The sequence below is a fragment of the Camelus dromedarius genome, chromosome 19, assembly GCF_036321535.1.
Source record: "Camelus dromedarius isolate mCamDro1 chromosome 19, mCamDro1.pat, whole genome shotgun sequence".
Lineage (NCBI taxonomy): Eukaryota > Metazoa > Chordata > Mammalia > Artiodactyla > Camelidae > Camelus > Camelus dromedarius.
In genome coordinates, this window is record NC_087454.1 from 1,698,693 (window position 1) to 1,720,280 (window position 21,588).

Here is a 21,588-nt window from a genome sequence, read left to right on the forward strand (position 1 = left end):
ATTCTAAACTTCACCTGGAAGAATAAAAATGAAAAAAAATAGGTGACTGGGGAAAAACAGATTATTTTACAAATAATGTTGAGAAACTGGCTATTTGTAAATAAATCAGATTAAATCTTCTCCTGAATGTCAACAACACAAAAACAAATTCTAAATGGATTAAACAGTTAAATCGATTTAAAAAGTAAAAGCATAAAAGAAAAAATAGGTGACTAATTGGTTTCTCCATGGGAAGGTAATTCTAAGAATGAAAACAGAAAGCAGTGCCAGAAATCTCTTAGGAAAATCTAGAGTTTACTACAGAAAAAAACCCTGCTTATTAATGAAACATTGTAACAAAATTTATGAACAGTTCTCACCAATAATAAAAGAAATGCAGTACATGGATAGCCTTGTGTAGTATATAACATTGCAGATGTTTTAATTTACAGAAAATGTACCATATGCCTCCTTCCGTCTGTTTTTACTTAACATCATCTCTCCACGAGACTGAACACACACCTAGTCTGCGCTCTAGTTTTTAACTCCCACGCGGTGTTCTAAAGTGTGCCCCCCACTCTCATGCTCTCTCCCCACTGGGATGGGCACCTAGGCAGCGTCCAACCTCCTGCTCCACGAAGGAGGCCACAGCGAAGAGCGCAGTCCCAGTGCCTTCACTGACTTCGCCATGACGTCCCCTGGCCACGCATCTGGAAGGGAGCCGGCCGGACCCTGGGACGGACACCCAGTGGGGACACTGATTGATTACTTCCTGTGTGGGTGTCTGGTTCCTGTTCCCGAGGTGCTGTTTCCCTGCTTCCTGGCTTTCACTGGGTTGTATCCAACTTCGCCACACCAGGCACCTGACGGATGTAGACAGGCATCTCACGGTGTTTTGTGTTCCTCTCGTCACTAACTCACCACCTGTTCTCTCTGATTTGTAAGAGTTCTTTGTGTATGCTGTTTAATTCCTTGCTGATTTTTTAAAATTTTGTAACTGAATTTTACTTTTTCTTCCAATTTTACTGAGATATAGTTGACATACAGCATTGCGTAAGTTCAAGGGGCACATAAAGTCTATCCATCTTGTCGTCTTCTGAGAAGTACTTAGGTTGCTCCCATATCTTGGTTTTTGTGAACAATGCAGCAATGAACATAGGGGTGTATATATCATTTTGAATTAGTGCTTTTGTCTTCTTTGAGAAAAATATCCAGAAATGGAATTGCTAAATCACATGGTGGTTCTATTTTTTTTTTATTTTTTTTATTGAGTTATAGTCATTTTACAATGTGGTGTCAAATTCCAGTGTAGAGCACAATTTTTCAGTTATACATGAACATACATATATTCATTGTCGCATACTTTTTCACCGTGAGCTACCACAAGATCTTGTATATATTTCCCTGTGACATGCAGTATAAACTTGTTTACCTGTTCTATATATACCTGTCAGTATCTACAAATTTTGAACTCCCAGTCTGTCCCTTCCCACCCCCCTCCCTCCTTGGCAACCACAAGTCTGTATTCTATGTCTATGAGTCTGTTTCTGTTTTGTATTCATATATATATTTAGATTCCACATATGAGCAATCTCATATATTTTTCTTTCTCTTTCTGGCTTACTTCACTTAGAATGACATTCTCCAGGGACATCCATGTGGCTACAGATGGCATTATTTTATTCTTTTTTATGGCTCGGTAGTATTCCACTGTATGAATACATCACATCTCCTTTATCCAGTCATCTGTCGATGGACATTTAGGCTGTTTCCGTGTCTTGGCTGTTGTACGTAGTGTTGCTGTGAACATGGGGTTGCAGGTGTCTTTCTGAAGCACAGTTCCATTTTGACTTTTTTTGAGGCGCTGATGCACCTCCCTGACGATGAGGGATGCTGAGTGCCCTTTCATGTGTCTGATGGCGTCTGTATGTCTTTTTTGGAAAAATGTCTATTTAGGTCCTCTGCCCATTTTTCAGTCAGGCTGTCTGTTTTTTTTGGATGTTGAATTGTATGAGTTCTTTGTATATTTTGGATATTAACCCCCTATCAGATATATTATTTGCAAATATAATTTTTATAGATATTTAATGGTATTTTTATAATATTTTCTTTCAATATGGTTATGGTGTTCTTCAAAACTGAGTAACTTTTCACTTTATCACTTGCTTAGATATTATCTTTCCTTTTTGTCTATTATCAACACTTTTTTAAATTCAGAAACAGTTACAGGTACTGGGCCAATGGGATATCCATATGCAAAAAAAATTAAGCTGGACCCCTACCTCATATCCTAGACATAAGATGGATTAACAATCTAAATATAAGACCTGAAACCATAAAAGTCTTAGGAAAAAACACAGCTGTAAATCTTCATGACTTTGGTTATGGCAACACATTCTTAGCTGTGACACCAAAAGTATAAGCAACAAATGAAAAAAAGCAGATAAACTGAACGTCACTGAAATTAAAACTTTCATGGTTCAAAGGATCTTATCAAGAAAGGGAAAATATAACCTAAAGAATGAGAGAGGAGATTTGCAAATCATGTATATGATAAGGGTCTAGTATCCAGAATACATAAAAAACTCTTACAATTTGACAACAAAAAGACAAACAACCAACGAAAACATGAACAAAGGACTTGAACAAACTTTTCTCCAAAGAAGATACATAACACGTAGCCAGTAAGCACATGAAAAGGTGCTCAAGATCATTAGTCATTAGAGAAATGCAAATCAGAAGCACCACGAGGTTTCACTTCCCACCCACTGGGACAGCCAACATCTAAAAAACAGAAAATTACAACTATTGGCAAGGATGTGGAGAAACTGGAACCCTCATAAAATGCCAGTGGGAATGGAAAACGGGGCAGCCACTGGGGAAAGCAGCTTGGTGGTTCCTCAAAAACTTAAACATAGAAGAATTACCATCTGGCCCAGAAATTTCCTCCTAAAACTGCAAGTACATGCCTGTTCATAGCAGGATCACCCACAGAGAGCCAAAAGGTGGAAACAAACCAAATGTCCATCAGTGGCTGGTTGGATAAACAACATGTGCTCTGTCCATACAATGGAATATTACTCAATTAAAAAAAGAATATGAAAAGGAGTATATATGTGTAACTGACTCACTCTGCTGTACACCAGAAATTAAGACAACATTGTAAACTGACTACACTTCAATAAAATAAATAGATACATACGATGTTGTGTTAGTTTTTCGTGTACAGCAGAGTGAGTCAGTTATACACATACACACTTTTTTATCATTCAGAGGTTATTGCAAGATACTGAGTGCAGTTCCCTGCGCCATACAGCAGGACCTTGTTGTTTATCTCTTTTATATATTGGGCTGCATCTTAACTATAAGAATCTATTGTCCCGCGACCCTGATTAACAAGCGCAAGTGAGTGGTCGGTCTTGGGGAGAAGCCAAGTGTGCTGGCGGGTCACCCAGCCGGAAGGGGAACTGGCCAGGCCCATCCTCAGGGTGTGTGGAGTGCGACACGGGACACACACAGAGGGAAAGGCTCCCACGCGGTAAGCACGTCCCCCTCACGGGGAGGAAAACCTGCCGCAGAAGAGGATGCTGTTGGTCTCGTTGTGCCTGATGAAGAAGAGGAAGGGGTGGTCGGCACAGAACCTGGGTCCAAGCTCCATGCAACACTCCACCACGATCAAGGCCGAAGCAGCCGCGGCCTCCGTGCCTTCCTCGTTCACCTCCACAACGCTCCTGTGGGCGAACATGGACAGACACAGGTCCCTCGCGGCCGACAGTGCCGAGAGGTCGGCCTTGCCCTGCTGGAAGGCGTCCACCACCCCCAGACGCCGGAGCACGGACCCCATGTCGTAGTTCTCCTCCAGTTTAAATCTCGGGAGGAAAACTTCAACTTCGGTGCTCTTCATGCAGCCTGGCGAGGTCCAGGCGAGGAGCTTCTCAAAGGTGAGGTTTTCTTCCACCTGCAGAGTCCACCAGAATTCGACTTTGGATTCACACTTCAGCATGTGTCTACGTGCACAAAGGCCTACCCGCAACCCCTCCTCCTCTCGCAGGAGGACAGGCGCCACCCTCACCCGCCAGGACGCGCGTGAGACCGCATCCTTGTGCCCCCCCACAGCTCCCTTCCGGGACAGGGGGACCCCAGCCGCCTGCAGGCCGGGGCCGCGCCGTTCCCGTCCTCACCCACAGCTTTTACAAGACATGCTTTATCCTGACAGTCGTCAATGCCCGGCGGACGACACCTTTTTTTTTCCCTTTTAACTATGAGTATTTTTTTTAAATGACAGTCATCTTTATTTATTTAAAAAAATTTTTTTTGTTAATTTTTTGGGGGGAAGTAATTAGGTTTATTTACTTATTTATTTAATGGAGGTGCTGGGGATTGAACCCAGGAACTCATACCTGCTAAGCACGCACTCTACCACTGAGCTATAACCACCACCCACCAGAACCCAAGAGTCTGAACACTGGGCTCTGCTGCCCGGTAACCTGCATCCCAGCTTGAAAGCTGGACCTGGAAGGTGGAGGTGGGGCTTGAGTTCCAGCCTATGGGGTTCAACTCACCGAGCTCAGGGCCACGTGGTGGTCAGGGAGCAGGATGACCATGCTCAGCTCCTCGCCAGCGTAGGGCAGCTCCAGCACCTGGGCCTGCACCTCCTCTATGTGGGCGAGTCTGAAGGTCCCTTCCTGGAACATCATCTGCACCGGCCTTTGCTCCTCCTGCCGGAAGCAAACAGACGGGCGCGGGCGGAAAGACGGGTTACCACGGAGGCAGCAGACTTCCCGCAGAGCTGCAGGCGACCCCGGAGGGTTCCATTACCAGTGAACGGTACTCGTGCTCTGGTTAATAATTACAAACTGTCCGCTCATTCCTTCCTGTTACCACTACAAGGCGTCTATTGTAAGCAGACGGGCTGGCCTGGGGAACAAGATGTTTTATTCAACAAGATAAATGTGATAATTCTGCATTTTCCAGAAAAGGAAGACAGGTTTCCCACAGTGGAAGTACATCCAGCAACTGTATCTCAAGAAACAACATAATCAAATGAAGTTAAATAGGAAATGACTTCTATTTAATTAGAGACAGGTTTTATGATAAAGTGGGATGAAACTTCTAGTTTCACAGGGACGTGACCAGGAGTGTGGACGGACGCACAGGCTCAGAAGGCAGCCTGTCAGTAAGTGTGAGGAACCACGTGTGTCTTCGTGCGTTTAATCCAACTGTCCTGAGCAGGGGAAGAGCTCAGCGGTAGAGCACACGCTTAGCATGCACCAGGTCCTGGGTTTAATCCCCAGAGCCTTTCATTGAAAAAATAAATCAACCTATCTTTATCCTAAGGAAAAAGAAAAAATAAACAAATCCAAGTGTCCCACGTCTGATCCTCTGATTCAAGGAAATAACTTTTTTTTAAACACAGAAGTGCTATATGCATGCAGAAGTGAACTGAAACACTACAGTTATTAAATTCATTTTTAAAAGTTGACACAGGCCATCGATCATAAAAATTAAAACAGTTTCTAAAAGCAATGCTAGAAAAGTTGTTCCCCCTCCCTGCCTTTGCAACCAGAGGGCTGATTAAAGTACATGACCCCCAAAAAGGGCTTTACTCCTATCAGTTTCCAAGCTGCACTAAAAGGGTATTTGTTTAAAGGGTTGGAGGGTTTGGCAAACTATGATAACACCTGCCTGAACCAAAGTTATACCTCCGTGTCGGGGCTAAGGTCTTTGTCAGCTAGTTCTCATACTAGAAAGTTATAAACACTGAATTCGTAATGTTAATTAACAGCAACTCGAGTCTATTGATTTTAATTTTTTAAATACCTGACTAAAGAAATACGTTTCCACGTTTTCTGTCTCTACCCCCACCCCAACACACGCATATCACACCTTAACACCTGGGGGAGTTTTTTGGGTTTGGGTTTTTGTTTTTTTTTTTTTTTTTTTGCTTTCTATCTGAGCAACTTGGGCTTAAAAGAAAATCTTAAACTTCCAGAACTGAATGTGTGGACCCATTCAAGCAGTAATGAGTGTATGAGAAATTATCAAAGGCAACAGGTGCAGTAATAAAATGCAAAAAAAAATATACAGACAGCAAATAGTTTTCTGTACCTTCAGTTCTTTTCTACTGAGTTCAAGATCTCATTCAGAAATGTGTTAAGTTTTGAATTATTTTAACCAATCATTAATGCTTTCACAAAGGTAACTTTTTCCATTCAATTTCGTCATCAAAGTAGCAGGATTTTCAGAAGCTTTCCCCACCTGGTTTACTCTAAAAGGCATCTCGCTTGTGTATGATTTGTTGAATTGCTCATTCCACCTTCCTTTGAAGTAGATGGCGTTGACGAGGACCAGCCTGGTCTGCTCATCAATTGAGTTAAACGGCAACAACTCTGGAATTTTACCTTTTGGGAAAAGTAGAGAATATATTCCACTGATTTTTATAAAAGCATGATGAGTCACTTGTGATAGAGCTTACTGGCAGACCCTTAGTTATGAGTCAAGGACCAAACGTTCTTTTTTCCAATTTGCCGAGTTTGGTCATTACATACAGAAATCACACACACGGGTGGCATTCACCGTCACCCGCGCTTCGGGACATATGCAAAGTCAATGACGTGATGGAATTCTCCATCACTCAAGGGAAACACTGCTCCAGGTTGGGGAACCAGACAAGCAGGAAATGAGGGGTGGGCTGGAAGGGCCTCGGTTATCTCACGTGGTCAGACGCCCCAAAGCTATGTCCTGGGCTAACGTTCCACACCTGCGCCTGGGCCCAGCAAAGGCAGCCACGACGAATGGCCGAGGGGAAAGCCTGGCAACGGGCAGCGTGGGTGCTCGGAGGGGCTTCTGGAAGCCTCCAGAAAAGACTTCACTATTTGACCCTCCAGACAAAGCACCAGATACCCCCGGAAAAGGTCGGGTGACAAGTGAAAGATACTCCCTTCTTCCCCTGGAGAGCGAGTGGTCCCTGTCCTATGAACTAAGAGCATCCCTGCTAACGCGCCGCCTCCAGGGGCCTGAGTGGTAAACGCAGATGGGGGAGACGGCGCTAAGTCTTCGAGGAAGGACAACCTCTTGTTCTTCACTGTCCTGTGAACTCACAGAAAGAGCAACGTTCCTACTGGAACAAAGTGAAGCTGGCGCAGAGGGGCCTGCGCGGGTCAAATGCCACACCCTCAGTGATCGCGGGGGCCAAGACTGGAACATGCCACCCTCCGAAACAGAAGCAAATAAGGCTCAACCCCCGCCCCTCCAAAAAAGGCTGATTTCTGTCTGCAGAATCCGTCAGCCCCAGGGAAGCCTGCAGCTGGCCTAGCACGCCTAGGGAAGGGACCGGAGGCGGAAGACAGGAGAGAGGCAGGAGGGCAGGCACGGGTAACGCCCGGGGCAAAGGCAGTGGTGCTGGGCCCACATGGACTCTGGAAAGAGGAGGCCCAGGTGCAGGATCCGACGGCCAGTCTCCTTCCTACAGACGTGCTGGGCGCACCCGACACGTGAACGTCAGAGGCCAAGCGACAGCACATTTCACTGTAAGTTATTAAGCTGGAAACCTGGCCTGTGAGTTTCTTTTGTTTGTATCAGTCACTCTGGCCCTGGGCCAATGGACAAAATGAAGTCTCTCTTGTTGAAAATCCAACATCTGGACAGAACCTCTGTGAGCCCACTGAGGTTCAAATGTGCCGTGAGGCCCCTCCTGCCAACCTGGCGCTGACCACTGAAAGACTAGTGACGTCAGAGGGGGAAGGGATGGGGAAGAGAAGAGGAAGGATGGGAGGAAGGGTGGGTAACACGTGGTTCTGACCTTCAGTCTTTTTTGAGACCCAGGCGTTTATCTGTTTCCTGGATGGCTCTGCGGCGCTGGCGAAGGAGAGCTTCTCCAGCTCGGCCCGGTAGAACCGAAGACAGGACTCCTGAAAGGTCTTGAGGAGGGTGGGGGGAGAGCGGCCAGTGAGGCTATGTTTCCTCAACAAAACGCCAGCAAGCTTCCAAACATCCTGAACATCACACACTTTATATTAAAAAGACCACACAGCTCTTAAAACTGATCATCTTAGTCTGCGAGGTATTAAGGTATCACTGTTTATGCACAGGTATGTACTAAGCCATGAGAACCAGAAATGGATAAATGAACTCTGGAAATATCAAATTTTAAATAATTCAAGGAATAGTTATAGAATTAGAAGTTCTTAAAGTAACATTCATAAGCTTCGCTCCCCTAGGGTCTTTCTCTCAGACTCTGTATTTTGACGACCACTTTCGCTGTTCTGTTGACTCAACTTACAGAGAGAAATTCACAAGTCTCCTCTCCAAAGAGCCCGTTGGCCGTTCTCAGCACGTACTGAGTGCCTGGCTTGTTCAGTGCGGCGAGAAGTGACTGGAAACCCTGATGAATGTCTTTCTCTGGGTTTAAAGAAAGCAGCTGTTGAGATAAATAATTCAGAAATGATCGATGTTGCTGTTCAGTCTCAAACAAACTTGTGAGCAAAATTCTTTTCTCAAATACTTCACAAAATTTTCCTTTAAAAGGACAATCACTTTCATTCTAAGTGCAGATTCAATACATACTAAAGAAGTAACACCACGTGGGGCTGGGGGGAAGATACAGAGAGAAAGAGAAGGAGGCGGGGAGAGAGAAAACAGAACAGAAGTGAGAGAAAGACTCGGCTTTTCTGTCCAGGTAGGTCTCTCTTGTTTAAAGAGGAATAGCAGGAAAGAATGGCAGGGATGAGGAGGGTTCAGAAAAGGAGCTGTTTTATAACCTTGCATCCCAAGGAAAGCACTAAGTGTGCCTTAAGTGGAGGAAGACTTACTTCTAAAATTTACAAAAAGAAATAAAGAGAGAGATGTAGTTAAAAAGCATTAAAAATTCAAGGAGAAACTGGCATCAGTATAATGGGAAGACAGCACTTTGAGTGTCTGCCAGCTTAAACAGAGACCAACCTAGCCCTCTGAAAGAACGTCCCTTAATGTGACAAGCAGCAACGTGGATTTAGCATCCTGTTGCCCGTTACTGTCCCGCTGAGCACGGGAGGGCGAGGACCGCTCCATGCCACATCTCACAAAGTAACCAGACAACCTGGGGGCTCTCCATGAAGCTCCATTAGGGGCTCGTTGGCCTAAAACAGCAAAGTTCATCAAGCAGGAAGAAACCCCTCCACACCTAAACCTTCGCTCCCACCTGCATGAGCTGGGGAACGCTTACAATGAGTAACCACTGCCGACACGGGTTCTCAGGGCAGGAGAGTCATGTTGAAACAGGAAGGCACATGACGAACACTCCCGCGTGGCCCAGGTGGGAGCTCGGGCACGGTATCAGTCTTCTGGTTTTGCCCTGGGCACGTGTCTACTGCCCACTCTGCAAAATCCCCTGGGGACAGGGACAGACTTATTTTGGATGTTGACTGAATATTTGTTAGACTAATCTAACTAGCGCCTACGTCCTCTGTACACGTGAGAAGCACACGCCTTTTCACCCTCTCTGCATATTTCTGTCTGTCCCCTTACCGAGCCGGAGGGCATGTTGGTATGCCAATGACTTGAAATAGATATTAACCTACCGTTCCTTACCAATGAATAATTATACTTACAAAGTCTTTTACTCTAAAAATGAGATAGATCTTAGCTGCTGGGATTTCAAACAATTTTGGTATCATTTCCTAAACAAAGATAAAGTGCTCGGACAAAATTTTGATAGTTATATCGAAGTTATTAACTGGAGAAACGTTTCCACAAAAAAATCTCAGCTAAGGAGACCCCAGCCCTGCCGGCTGCATCTGCTTCCCAGGGCAGCCCCACCTCCCCGAGACAGCACCTGTGTGCCCATGAGGCATCCACCCCGCCCTGCTTCAGGCAGCTCTGGAGAAGGGCTGAAGCTGGGTGACAGAACAAGAGCAGAAAAGGCAGTCCCTGCTCCAGGCTTACCTGGGCCACCTGGGCAGCTGTGTCTCCTTCTGCCCCTAGGAAGACCATGGCCAGGGCAGAGGAGATGCTCACTGGAGAATAAAACACGTTGTGCGAAGGGTCATCTTGACATAAAATCTTTAAAAGGCGGAGAGCAAAGGTGCCAATTGCTTCCGAAAGAGCATCCATGATGCCAGGTCTGGAGACAGAGAGTGAAGGGAAAGGCTGTCTCAGTAAACCCTCAGTGCAGCTGACCTAATGCATGGCCATTTGGAACTGTACTTTTTTCATCTGAAAGCTCAAAAATATTTTAAGCTGGAGGAAGATCCAAAAAACAAGTCCAATGTCAAGGTAATTAGCTAAGCACGGTACTGGCAACAGGTCAAACTAGCTTGGGAGCCCTGGGAAAATCAACAGAGATGGCTCATAGGTGCGTGTGCACCCATGTGCGTACGCGGGCGCGCGCACACACACACACACACACACACACACACACACACACACACACACACACACACACACACACACACACACACGGCTCCCGGGAACTCTGAAGTCCAGTCATTTCCCATCTGAGGAGGAGGCCAGGGTCAGGGAGGAGGAGGGGGAGGAAACCCCAGATGAAAACGCGCAGGTTCTCTGCCTGGTCCCCACAACACCACGTCTGTTCTTGCGGACGTTTACCAAGAGCCCTTGTGAGATTTTCAGCTATACACCAGACCATGGTCTCCCCGTTTACCAGCTGATACTTGGAAATTGCTAAACTACGTGGATAGGCTGGAATCGGGCATAAAGTTGTCTGCGAGGCAGACAACTTTCACCCACAGTGGCTGCGCAGTCTGGGGACAGCCCTTAGCTCCTGCTGGCCAACAACTCCTGCTATCACCCAGCTCAGAGGGCCGCTGCTCGCTGATCTCCCGACCTCAGGGGACCTTCGGACATTGCAAACCGGCCCAGACACTGTATGTTGTTTTTCAGGGTGTTTTGTTTCGTTTTGTTTTTTGGCTCAGAAACACACGTTTGGAAGCTTCACTCATTGGTCCCAGCAAAAGCCACCAGACTGGAGTCCCCCCGCCGCCCCCCTCCCACGAGGCGGGGGAAGTCAGTGCCCGTGGGACGCGGGAAAGGCCCGGAGGAACGGGGTCCAGGAGAGCAGAAGGGACGACCAGGCACTGCCAGCGAGAACGGGGAGGCCGGGACTGCGAAGCAGGGGAGGTCAGACGCACGCGCTGCTGGGCAGGGGGTGCCGACAGCTCACCTGAACCTGGGCGCACCCGCCATCAGCCCCCAGCATAGCTTAGCAATGAGACCCTCAGGCACCCAAGTGCTCGCCTCAGGCCCTGAGAGCCCTCGCTGTCCTCTCCCGCCCTTCAGCCCCCCCATCCGTCACCAAGGCTGCCTCTTTCCCCTAAAAGCTCTGGACCGGGTCTGCCTCTGCTGGTGCCGCACCTGGCCCGGACCCCGTCCCCCACCCCTTCCTGCCGCCGCTTGAGAGCCGCAGGCCACTCGCCCCGTCCCCTCGCCCCGAGCTCTCCCGCGGCCCTTAGCGGCGGCTCTGAGGCCCTCGGCTCAACCGACTGAGCGCCGCCCGGCGCCCGGCTCCGGCTGCAGCCCCTCCGAGCCACCTCTGAGCCTCTGACGCCTGCTTCCCGCACGCACTCACCTTCCTCGCTGCGCAAGCAGCGGCCTCCGGCGGCCTCTGCTCCCCTCCCCGCGCGGCCCCGCCCGGCGGCTCCCGTGAACAGGCCGGCCCGCCCGCCCCGCGCCCTGCCGGAGGGGTCCCCCACTGCGCGCCGCGCCCACCTGCCTCCTCGGCGCCGCCGCCCGGACCCGACTGCCCCGGCGCAGACCCGGCCGCCGCGGGTCGTGAGATGCGCGCGCTCGGGACTTTCCGCGCGCCGACCGCGGGCGGGGCGGGGCCGGGCCGGGCCGGGCCCCCAACTCACGCCCCCGCCCCGCCCCGCCCCGCCCCGCTGAGACCCACGGATCCGCCGCGACCCCGGCCGCCGGGACGCGGGAGTGTGGGGGGCGCCGGGCGGGGCAGGTGCTGCAGGCGACTCCCACAAGAGGTTCTGAAAGGGAAGGCGATTCACAGTGACCGCCCGCCGTGCTCCGAGGGGACCTCCAGGCTGGCTGTCCGTCCAGTGAAGAAGTGACCCCTGGGGCGCCTGCGGACAGGCAGAGGGCCCGGAGCCCTGGACTCCTCTACTTGAGGGAAGCAAACAAAGGTGGAGAGGCAAAACTGTTTTAGGGTAGGGAGGTCGTGGGTCTTTATGGTGGTGTGCTGTCTTACAGGGACGAAAGATTTAGCCAGAACGAAGTGTTCGTTCGAGGTGCCACCACTGATGAGCTGTCCTGAGCCCAGGTACAAAGCCAGGCGTCCTCACTCCTAGAGTCCGAGATGCTGGTGCTTGGACGGTGCTGCTGGCATGTAAGCAAAGCGACAGAAACAGATGCGGGGTCAGACTGGCTCAGGACGTGGGGGTCCAGAGACAGGACAGCTTCCGGCTGGTGTCAGAGGTTTGGGGTGTCATCTGTGACCCATCTCATCCTTCACGTGTCAGTGTTATCCCAGGCTGGCAACCAGAGGCCCCAGCGACTGGAAACATGTTGACCTGATGATGTCCAGAGGAAGGGAACAGACCCAAGGACTGCCTCTCTGAAGCAGGGAGACTTTCTCGGAAGCCTTGTCCCTCAGCAGATTTCCCTTTCTGTTTCAAATGAGCCCAAATTAGTGCATTCTCCTGAGGGCCTGAACTAGGGTGAGGCGAGCCAGGTAACTCAGGCACAAAATCTAAGGGGGCACACGCTCCTGCACCTGTGTGACCCTAGGGACCAGAGCATCCTCACATTTTGCACCCTAAGTACCTCCTTTTTTTTAAATAACAACTTTATTGAGATATGGTTAACATATCATAATATTCACCTTCTTAAAACATACAATTCAGTGGTTTTTAGTCTATTCACAGCTATACAACCATCACCACTAACACCAGAAGAGCTCCATCCCCTCAAAAAGAAAACCGAATCCAATAGCAATATCCTCTGCTCCCTCCCCACCCCCCAGCCCCTGGCGGCCACTAGTCCATCTTCTGTCCCCGTGGGTTTGCCTGTCGTGGGTATTTCATACAGATGGAATCAGCGTGGTCCACACATCTCTCTCTAACCCTCAGAACTACATGCTGGGGGCAGCAAAATTACTATCCCACTTTGGCCGGGAGGAGACGTCACTGATGAAGTCAGGGCGAAATGTGCCGTGAGATCCCAGAGCCCAAATCATTTCATAAGATCCCCTACTGCTGCTGGTTCTCCTTCAGTTTGGTGTCTCGAATATAATCATGAACAATGTTCCACGAATATAGAATGCAGTTCTCTGCAAATAAAAACCTCGTTTCCATCCCCATGTCACGTGGAATCAGCTGGGCAGATTTCACCAGATCTGGAGGGCTGGTTTGAGACAGTCCAACCTAAAATGGGGCTCCATGGAAAAGACAAACTTTACGTTGAATCAGGGGGACTCCAAAGAGACACCCGTTTTCCACTCAAGTGGCTGAAACTGGGCTGGCTTGCCACCCCCACCCACCCACCCCAACCCCTGGCAGGGACGGCAAATGAGAAGCTCCAACTGGCAGCCCTGGGGAGGCCACACCCTCTAGAGGCTGTGATGCAGAGTCAGCCCCTGGCTCTCCTGGCGGCTCTGTGAGGCGCACTCCCAGGTAAGGAACAGCAGGACCCATCCGTATGTACCCTGGAGAGCAGGAAAAGAGGAAGAGATACCCTAAAAGAAGCTTTGTTACTAAATCAAAAGCTATTACAGTTTACTCTTGGTTATTATAAGCTTAGAAAATTATCAAAGTGCAGCACTAATGTTTATTTCTATTAAACCTTACTTAATAAGAGTGGGGTGAGATTTTTGACTGGGCCACGACTCGATAAAATACTGAATTTCATCAATGCAACTGTGTTTCCCCAAGTCACCTTGCTGCCACAATCGTGGACATTTTGGGAAATGAAGAGACAGATCACCCACATACCATAACCTTGCAAGCTGTTTTTCCTCTATTATTTCAGCCTTTTTTTAGATGCGTGTATATTTTTAGCTCAATAGTTTTAAAGTCATGTAAGAAAAATATGTTCCAGTTTGGGAAATGAGAAGATAAGCCACAAAAAGTGACTGGAAACTCCACCCAGAGATAAGGAGTATCCTGCACAGATTCTTTTTTTTAATTTTTAAAAAATTGTAGTAAAATACACATAACAAAATTAACCAGCTTAACCATTTAAAATATACAGTTTTTTTAAATTGAAGTACAGTCAGTTACAATGTGTCGATCTCTTGTGTACAGCACAGTGTCCCAGTCATGCATACATATCCCCATGTTTGTTTTCATAGTCTTTTTCATTAAAGGTTATTACAAGATATTGAATACAGTTCCCTGTGCTCTACAGAAGAAATTTGTTTTATTATCTAATTTTCAATATAGTGGTTAACATTTGCAAATCTCAAACTCACAGTTTATCCCTTCCCACCCTCTGTCCCCGGTCACCATGAGACTGTTAAGTATACAGTTTGAGACACTGTAGCATTAAGCACACTCATGTTGCTGTGCAACCATCACTCCCATCCATCTCCAGAACTCTCCCCATCTTGTCAAACTTAAACCCTGTCCTCATTAAACACTAACTCCCCTTTTCCCGGGAAACCACTATTCTACCTTCTGTCTCTGAATTTGGCTCCTCTAGGCGCTCGTGTAAGTGGAATCCTACAGTATTTGTCCTTCTCTGACAGGCTTATTTCACTCAGCGTAATGTCCTCGACGTTCATCCACGCTGTGGCATGTGTCAGAATTTCCTTGCATCTTCTAAGGCCGAGTGCGTTTCCACTGGACGCCTGGACTGGGTTTTGAGGGCCAGGTGGGGCGCCTGCACCTCTTGGCTATTGTGAATGATGCTGCTGTGAACACGAGTGTGCAAATCTCTCTTCATGACCCTGCTGTTCATTCTTTCGGGGACACACCTGGAAGTGGGGCTGTGGACCGTATGGTACTTCTGTGTTTAATTTTTTGAGGATCTATCCTACTGTTACAGATTCATTTTCATAAACAGACAGATCTCTGACCTTTCTTCCAGTTTCTGCGCGGACTGCAAAGTGCTTCGCTGTGAAGTTTTGCAGCTGGGCTCCTTTCAGCCCTGGGAGGGGCCTGCTGAGTCTCTCGGGGCCCAGCGGGAGGAACGCAGAACTGGGTGGGTACGCCTGGGGTTGGGCACAGCCATTTCAACCAGGGCATCTCCAGTGTTTGATGCTCCCTTTGAGAGCCTGCTATCTGTCACTTAATAAATACTCATTTTACTTCCTTGACCTCCGTGTCTCGTCTCTGGACTCTGTCAGCAAAGAGACAAGAACCTAATCTCCAGCAACATCTCCAACATTGGGTGGGGCTGGAGAAGGTAACCCCACCCAGAGAGACTGACTCGAGGAGAACGGCTCTCTCTCCCTCAGTCCCATTTGTAAGGTTTTAGAAATGGCTGGAACTTTAAACAACATGGAGCTCCCCCAACAAACGTGAAAAGGAATTCATTTTAATACAATACAAAGCAGGACCGATGGGTGGCAGGTCACAGCACCGCTGTGTCAACACCTGTGCTGTGGGAATGCGTGACTTCCAGCCATTAAACTGAACTGGCATCAAATCCATTTTGCTTTTGCAGGTGAGCACATAAGGCCCGGACAGCTCACTTGCTGGAAGTGCTCACAGAAGGCGGGGCACGTCTATCCCAGAAGGAAGCCCTTCTTTCCAGGCCAGGGGAGCCCCCGGCCGCCTCGCACGCCATGAGCTCCCGCTTCTCACACCCTGCCCCCAGTGAGTATTCAAAGAGCACACAGGTAGAGCTTTCCTTATGTGCTTTGGGGGAGAAAAAGAAAATTAGATGCCACAGGTCCCAACGTGGAGCTCAGAGCCCGGCGGAGGCCAGTCGGGTGAGAGCAAACTGGCCGTCAGCCTGACTCTGTCTTTAGGAAGAACAAGTCCAGGCCGAAACGGAGGGATCTGCGTGGCTTCCTGTGGGAGATATGCTGAGAGGCCGGATGCAGGCCCTTTGGTCTGCCGTCTGGAAGGCTGCACAGAGTTTTAAATACAGCTGGACATGAGGCGTGTTGGAGTTTTAGGAAGAGAATGCGCCTGCCATCTGGTATGGGAAGCAGCTGGGGGCCTTTCTGCAGACCAGCACTGGGGCCTAGGGACTGTGGGCTGCCCGGGAGACACCTGCCGGAGAGAAGCCTGCAAGCCAAGAACAGCTCGGTGAGGGTTAAGTCCCCAGCCATTGCCCTCGCTGACCCACAGTGCACACTGAGAGGAATTCCGGAGGGAAAACCAGGTGGGCTTCGGAGAAAAAACTCTATGCTTTGGAAAAACAGGCCCCCTACATAGTTAGATGCACACCTCAGGAAGAATTTTAATGACCCCAGATTCCTGAATCTCCCCATACATAGAAAAGCTCTAAAATCATTAACTTGGGATATTTGTTCTTTGTGACTAGTAATCTCTCTTTTTTTTAAATTGAAAGTATAATAGATTTATAATGTTGTGTTAGCGTCTGGTGACAGCAGAGTAATTCAGTTGTCAATATTCTTTTTCATATTCCTTTTCATTATAGGCTATTGCAAGATATTGACCATAGTTCCCTGTGCTGTACAGTAGGACCTTGTTGTTTATCTACTTTATATATAGTAGTTTGTATCTGCTAACCCCAAACTCATAATTTATTCCTCCCCACCACCCCCTTCCCCTTTGGTAACTGTAAATTTGTGTTCTGTCTGTTATGTAAATAAGTTCATTTATATCATATTTAAAATTTTTTTAATTTTATTTTATTATTTTATTTGGGGGGGAGGTAATATTTATTTATTATCATTTTTTATTTAACCGAGGTACTAGGGATTGAACCCATGACCTTGTGCGTGCTCAGCATGTGCTCTACCACTGAGCTATACCCTCCCCTGAGCTGTATCATATTTTAGATTCCACATATAAGTGATATCATATGATATTGGCCTTTCTCTGTCTGACTTACTTCACTTAGTATGATAATCTCTAGGTCCATCCATGCTGCTGAAAATGGGCATTGTTTCTTTTTCATGGCTGAGTAGTATTCCACCATATATACCACAACTTCTTTATCCAGTCATCTGTCGATGGACATTTAGGTGCTTCTATGTCTTGGCTATTGTAAATAGTGCTGCTATGAACACTGGGATGCATGTGTCTTTTTGAATTAGAGTTCTCTCCAGATATATATGTCCAGGAATGGGATTACTGGACCATATGGTAACTCTATTTTTAGTTTTTTTAAGGAATCTCCATACTGTTTTCCATAGTAACTGCACCAATTTACATTCCCACCAACAGTGTAGGAGGGTTCCATTTTCTCCACATCCTCTCCAGTATTTATTGTTTGTGGACTTTTTAATGATGGCCATTCTGACTGGTGTGAAGTGATACCTCCTTGTAGTTTTGCATTTCTCTGGTAATTAGTGACGTTGAGCATTTTTTCATGTGCTTATTGACCATCTGTATGTCTTCATTGGAGAAATGTTTAAGTCTTCTATCCATTTTTTGATTGGGTTTGTTTTTTTGTTGTTGAGTTGTTTGAACTGTTTATGTATTTTGGAAATTAAGCCCTTGTCAGTCACATCATTTGCAAATATTTTCTCCCAGTCTATAGGTTGTCTTTTCATTTTGTTTATGGTTTCCTTCACTACGCAAAAGCTTGTAAGTTTGATTAGGTCCTGTTTGTTTATTTTTGCTTTTATTTTTACTGCCTTGGGAGACTGACCTAGGAAAACATTGCTACAATTATGTAAGAGAATGTTTTGCTTATGTTCTCTTCCAGGAGATTTATGGTGCCCTGTCTTATGTTTAAGTCTTTAAGCCATTTTGAGTTTATTTTTGTGCATGGTGGAGGGAGTATACTAACTTCATTGATTGACATGCTGCTGTCCAGTTTTCCCAGCACCACTTGCTGAAGAGACTGTCTTTTCTCCATTTTATGTTCTTGTCTCCTTTGTTGGAGATTAATTGACTGTAGGTTTGTGGGTTTATTTCTAGGCTCTCTATTCTGTTCCATTGATCTATATGTCTGTTTGTGTGCCAATATCACGCTGTTTTGATTACTGCAGCTCTGTAGTATTGTCTGAAGTCTAGGAGGGTTATGCCTTCAGCTTTGTTCTTTCTCATCGGTATTGCTTTGGCAATTCTGGGTCTTTGTGATTCCATATAAATTTAAGAATTATTTGTTCTAGTTCTCTGGAAAATGTTATGGGTAATTTGATAGGGATCTTATAAAATCTGTAGATTGTTTTGGGTAGAATGGCCATTTTAACAATGTTAATTCTAATACAAGAGCATGGGATATCTTTCCATTTCTTCAAATCATCTTTAATTTATTTAATCAATGTTCTATAGTTCTCAGCATGTAAGTCTTTCACTTCCTTAGGTTTATTCTTAAGTATCTTCTTTTCCTTGATGCGATTTAAAAGGGATTTTTTTTTTACTTTTGTTTTCTGATATTTCATTTACTGTAAAGAAATGCAACAGATTTCTGTATGTTAATCTTGTATCCTGCTACCTTGCTGAATTCATTTTTCAGCTCTGGTAGTATCATGTCACCTGCATATAGTGACAATTTCACCTCTTCTCTTCCAATTTAGACCCCTTTTCTTTCTTTTTCTTGTATGACCGCTGTGGCCAGGACTTCCCATACCATGTTGAAAAGAAGTGGTGAAAGTGGACATCATTGCCTTGTTCCAGATTTTAGCGGGAAAGCTTTCAACTTTTCATCGCTGAGTATTATATTGGCTGTGGGTTTGTCATAAATAGCTTTTATTATGTTGAGATATGTTCCCTCTGTACCCACTTTGGTAAGAGTTGAATAAAATGCTGAATTTTATCAGATGCTTTTTATGCATCTATTGAGATGGTCATGTGATTTTTGTCCTTTCTCTTGTTGATGTGGTGTATCACATTGATTGACTTGTGTATGTGGAACCATCCGTGTGTCCCTGGGATGAATCCAACTTGATCACAGTGTGTTATCTTTTTTATGTGTTGTTGGATTCAGTTTGCTAATATTTTGAGATTTTTTGCATCTCTGTTCATCAAAGATATTGGCCTGTAATTTTTCTTTTTGGTAGTGTCTTTGTCTGGTTTTGGAATCAGGGCAATGGTGGCTTCATAGAATGACTTTGGGAGTGTTCCCTTCTCTTCAATCTTTTGGAAGATTTTGAAAAGGATCAGTATAAGTTCTTCTTTGTACATTTGGTAGAATTCCCCAGTGAAGCCCATCTGGGTCCTGGACTTTTGTTTGCAGGGACTTTTTTAAAATTACTGATTCTGTTTCACTTTTAGTGATCAATCTGTTCAAATTACCTATTTCTTCTTAATTCAGTGTTGGGGGACTGTATGTCTCTAGAAACTTGTCCATTTCTTCTAGGTTGTCCAGTTTGTTGGAATGGGACTGTTCATAGTAACCCCTATGGTTTTGTTGTATGTCTGTGGTATTGGTTGTTCTCTCTCCTCTTTCATTTCATATTTTGTTTATTTGGGTCCTTTCTCTTTTCTTCTTGGTTTCCCTGGCCAGAAGTTTTGCTTACTCTTCCAAAACGCCAGCTCTTGGTTTTATTGACTAATTTTTTCTATTTTTAATCTCTATTTTATTTCCTCTCTGATCTTTATTATTTCTTTCCTTCCACTAGCAGTAATCTTTTACCAAGATATATGCTTGACTGCATGCATTCCCCAGCCAAAAAATCATTTACAAACCATCTCCTCCCCTACCTCTTCAGAAAAGTTCCCTGGGAGCTACTGAGAGGCCATCTCCCAGGATACAGTCCTCAGAAATTTTCCTGAATAAAGCTAAACTCACAACTCTTATGTTGTATGTTTTTCTTTAAGTGGACAAGTGGAAGATGGGGTTGCCAGGCCAGGTGGCTGATCACATAGGGCTCAGGTGCAGGAGGTGTCAAGGATTATGCTGAGCTAGCAGGTAAATGTTAACTTAAGTTGAGCTGTGGGCCATGTGGACGTTTACATGAGGAAGCCAGCTCGGAGCAGGGAAGACGACACATTCCTTTCTAGGTCTGTGGAACATCCCAGCTGAACCTGGAACCACCAACAGCCAGGGATGCTGCAAATACAGGCTGTAGCTCCATCGTAAGACGTCAGGAACCATCATATCCCCATCCTGGGAGGTCTCATGTGAGTGATGGAATTACTAGTGTGCAGTGGAGGCACAAAGGAAGACGGTCACCATATGCTGTGGAATTTCTGAGATTTGAAGGTAGTGAGAGGAAGGGGGAGGGGAGGCTGGGAACCCGCAGGGGAGCTGGGAGACCCAGGGAAGAGTTATGTTGCAGCTTGAGTTCAAAGACCTCTGGGGGTGGAGCTCCCTCTTTGTCAGTGGACCTGAGTCATTCTCAAAGTCTTCAACTGACTGGATGAGGCACACCCCCATGACGATGAGCAGTCCACCTTACTCAAAGCCTCCTGATTTAAATGTTCATCTCGTATAAAAAAAATACCTTCACAGCAACATCTAGACTGGTGTTTTACCAAATATGAGGGTACTATGGCCTGGCCAAGGTGACACATAAAATTAACTGGGCTTTAGTCATGCTGGGCTTCCTCTTTTTCTCACGATCCAAGGACTTTAAGTGGGGAGATGCAAGATCGTATCTGTGTTTTAGAAAGATCCCTCTGCCTGCTTTATGATGGGTGTGTCGTGGGAGTCTGCACTCTCGAGCAATGGGACGAGACGTTAGGCAAACACGGGGAGCGGGAGATGAGGTAGGCTGACATGGCACAGATGCAGGAGGGGTGCAGAGGCCTCACCCCCAACCCCAGTGAGGCCACAGGGACCCAAAGAGAAGGTGCCAGACCAAGACTGAGAGTCTCAGACACCATTCCCAGCCTCATCCTCTGTCTTCTGGCCTTGTACCTTATTATTCACAGCTCTTCAACTGATACCTGGGCGTACCTGCTGGTTCCAACTCCTGATCCTTGATGCTGGTTTTCAGAATGCTTTGGCTCTGGACTTTCAGACCCCAGAAAAGATATCTCAGGCTGGGCCTCTCAGGACCTCCACCTGGACTTCGGCTTGCCCAGGAGGGGTGTGGGGTAAGGCAGTCGGAGTTCCTGGGGACTGAGATCCCTGGATGCCTCCTAGTCAGATGAGGAAATAACTCCTTGTTAAGGAGTGCACTTGGGACTCACGGTGAGGAGGCCCCCTTAGCCATCCAGGGGCTTCCAAACGTCTAAGCTCAGTGACTGGCCATATCTTCCAGCAACACGGCTCCTTCCTCTGCAAACCTCACCTCCCACTTTCCCCAGTGTTCCTGTGGATTCTGTGTTTTGCGAAGCATGGGGTAAAAATGCATTTGCCATCGTGACTTCATCCTTGGAGGGCACAGAGAGCGCGGAAACTCCTCTAGACAGTTGACTCTGCTCCTCATGGCCTGCAGGGAAGGTGTGGTGGGTGGGAGTCATGCAGGATCTCACCAGAGCCAGTCCACACAGCCTCTTTCGCAGAGCAGGGCTTTCTCTTCTGCACCTGTGTTCATGATACTGCCACGTGCCCCACACATTCTGAGAGGGAGGAGTTTAACTAGGAGCAAGTGTCAATGAGAATTAGGGTGTGGTTGCTGTGAACCCTTAG

The 21,588-nt window shown here is 46.8% G+C and overlaps 1 protein-coding gene across 4 annotated transcripts; it reads right to left on the minus strand.

Moving 5' to 3' along the window:
• Positions 1-277: 277 nt before the first annotated feature.
• On the minus strand, positions 278-11,769 carry SERPINB9 (serpin family B member 9). Of its 4 annotated transcripts, XM_064476129.1 has the most exons (8): positions 11,683-11,769; positions 9,901-10,078; positions 8,261-8,398; positions 7,781-7,898; positions 6,238-6,380; positions 4,542-4,697; positions 3,819-3,937; positions 3,386-3,710 (listed from the first exon to the last, which is right to left on the minus strand). In XM_064476129.1, the coding sequence occupies exons 2-8, from the start codon at positions 10,066-10,068 to the stop codon at positions 3,533-3,535; spliced, it is 1,020 nt and encodes a 339-aa protein (XP_064332199.1). In that variant the 5' UTR covers positions 10,069-10,078; positions 11,683-11,769; the 3' UTR covers positions 3,386-3,532. The 4 variants fall into 4 exon arrangements, with proteins under 4 accessions (XP_064332198.1, XP_064332199.1, XP_064332197.1 ...); XM_064476128.1 differs by lacking the exon at positions 3,819-3,937 and having other exon boundaries at positions 278-3,710; XM_064476127.1 differs by having other exon boundaries at positions 3,386-3,937.
• Between the last annotated feature and the right edge of the window lie 9,819 nt (positions 11,770-21,588).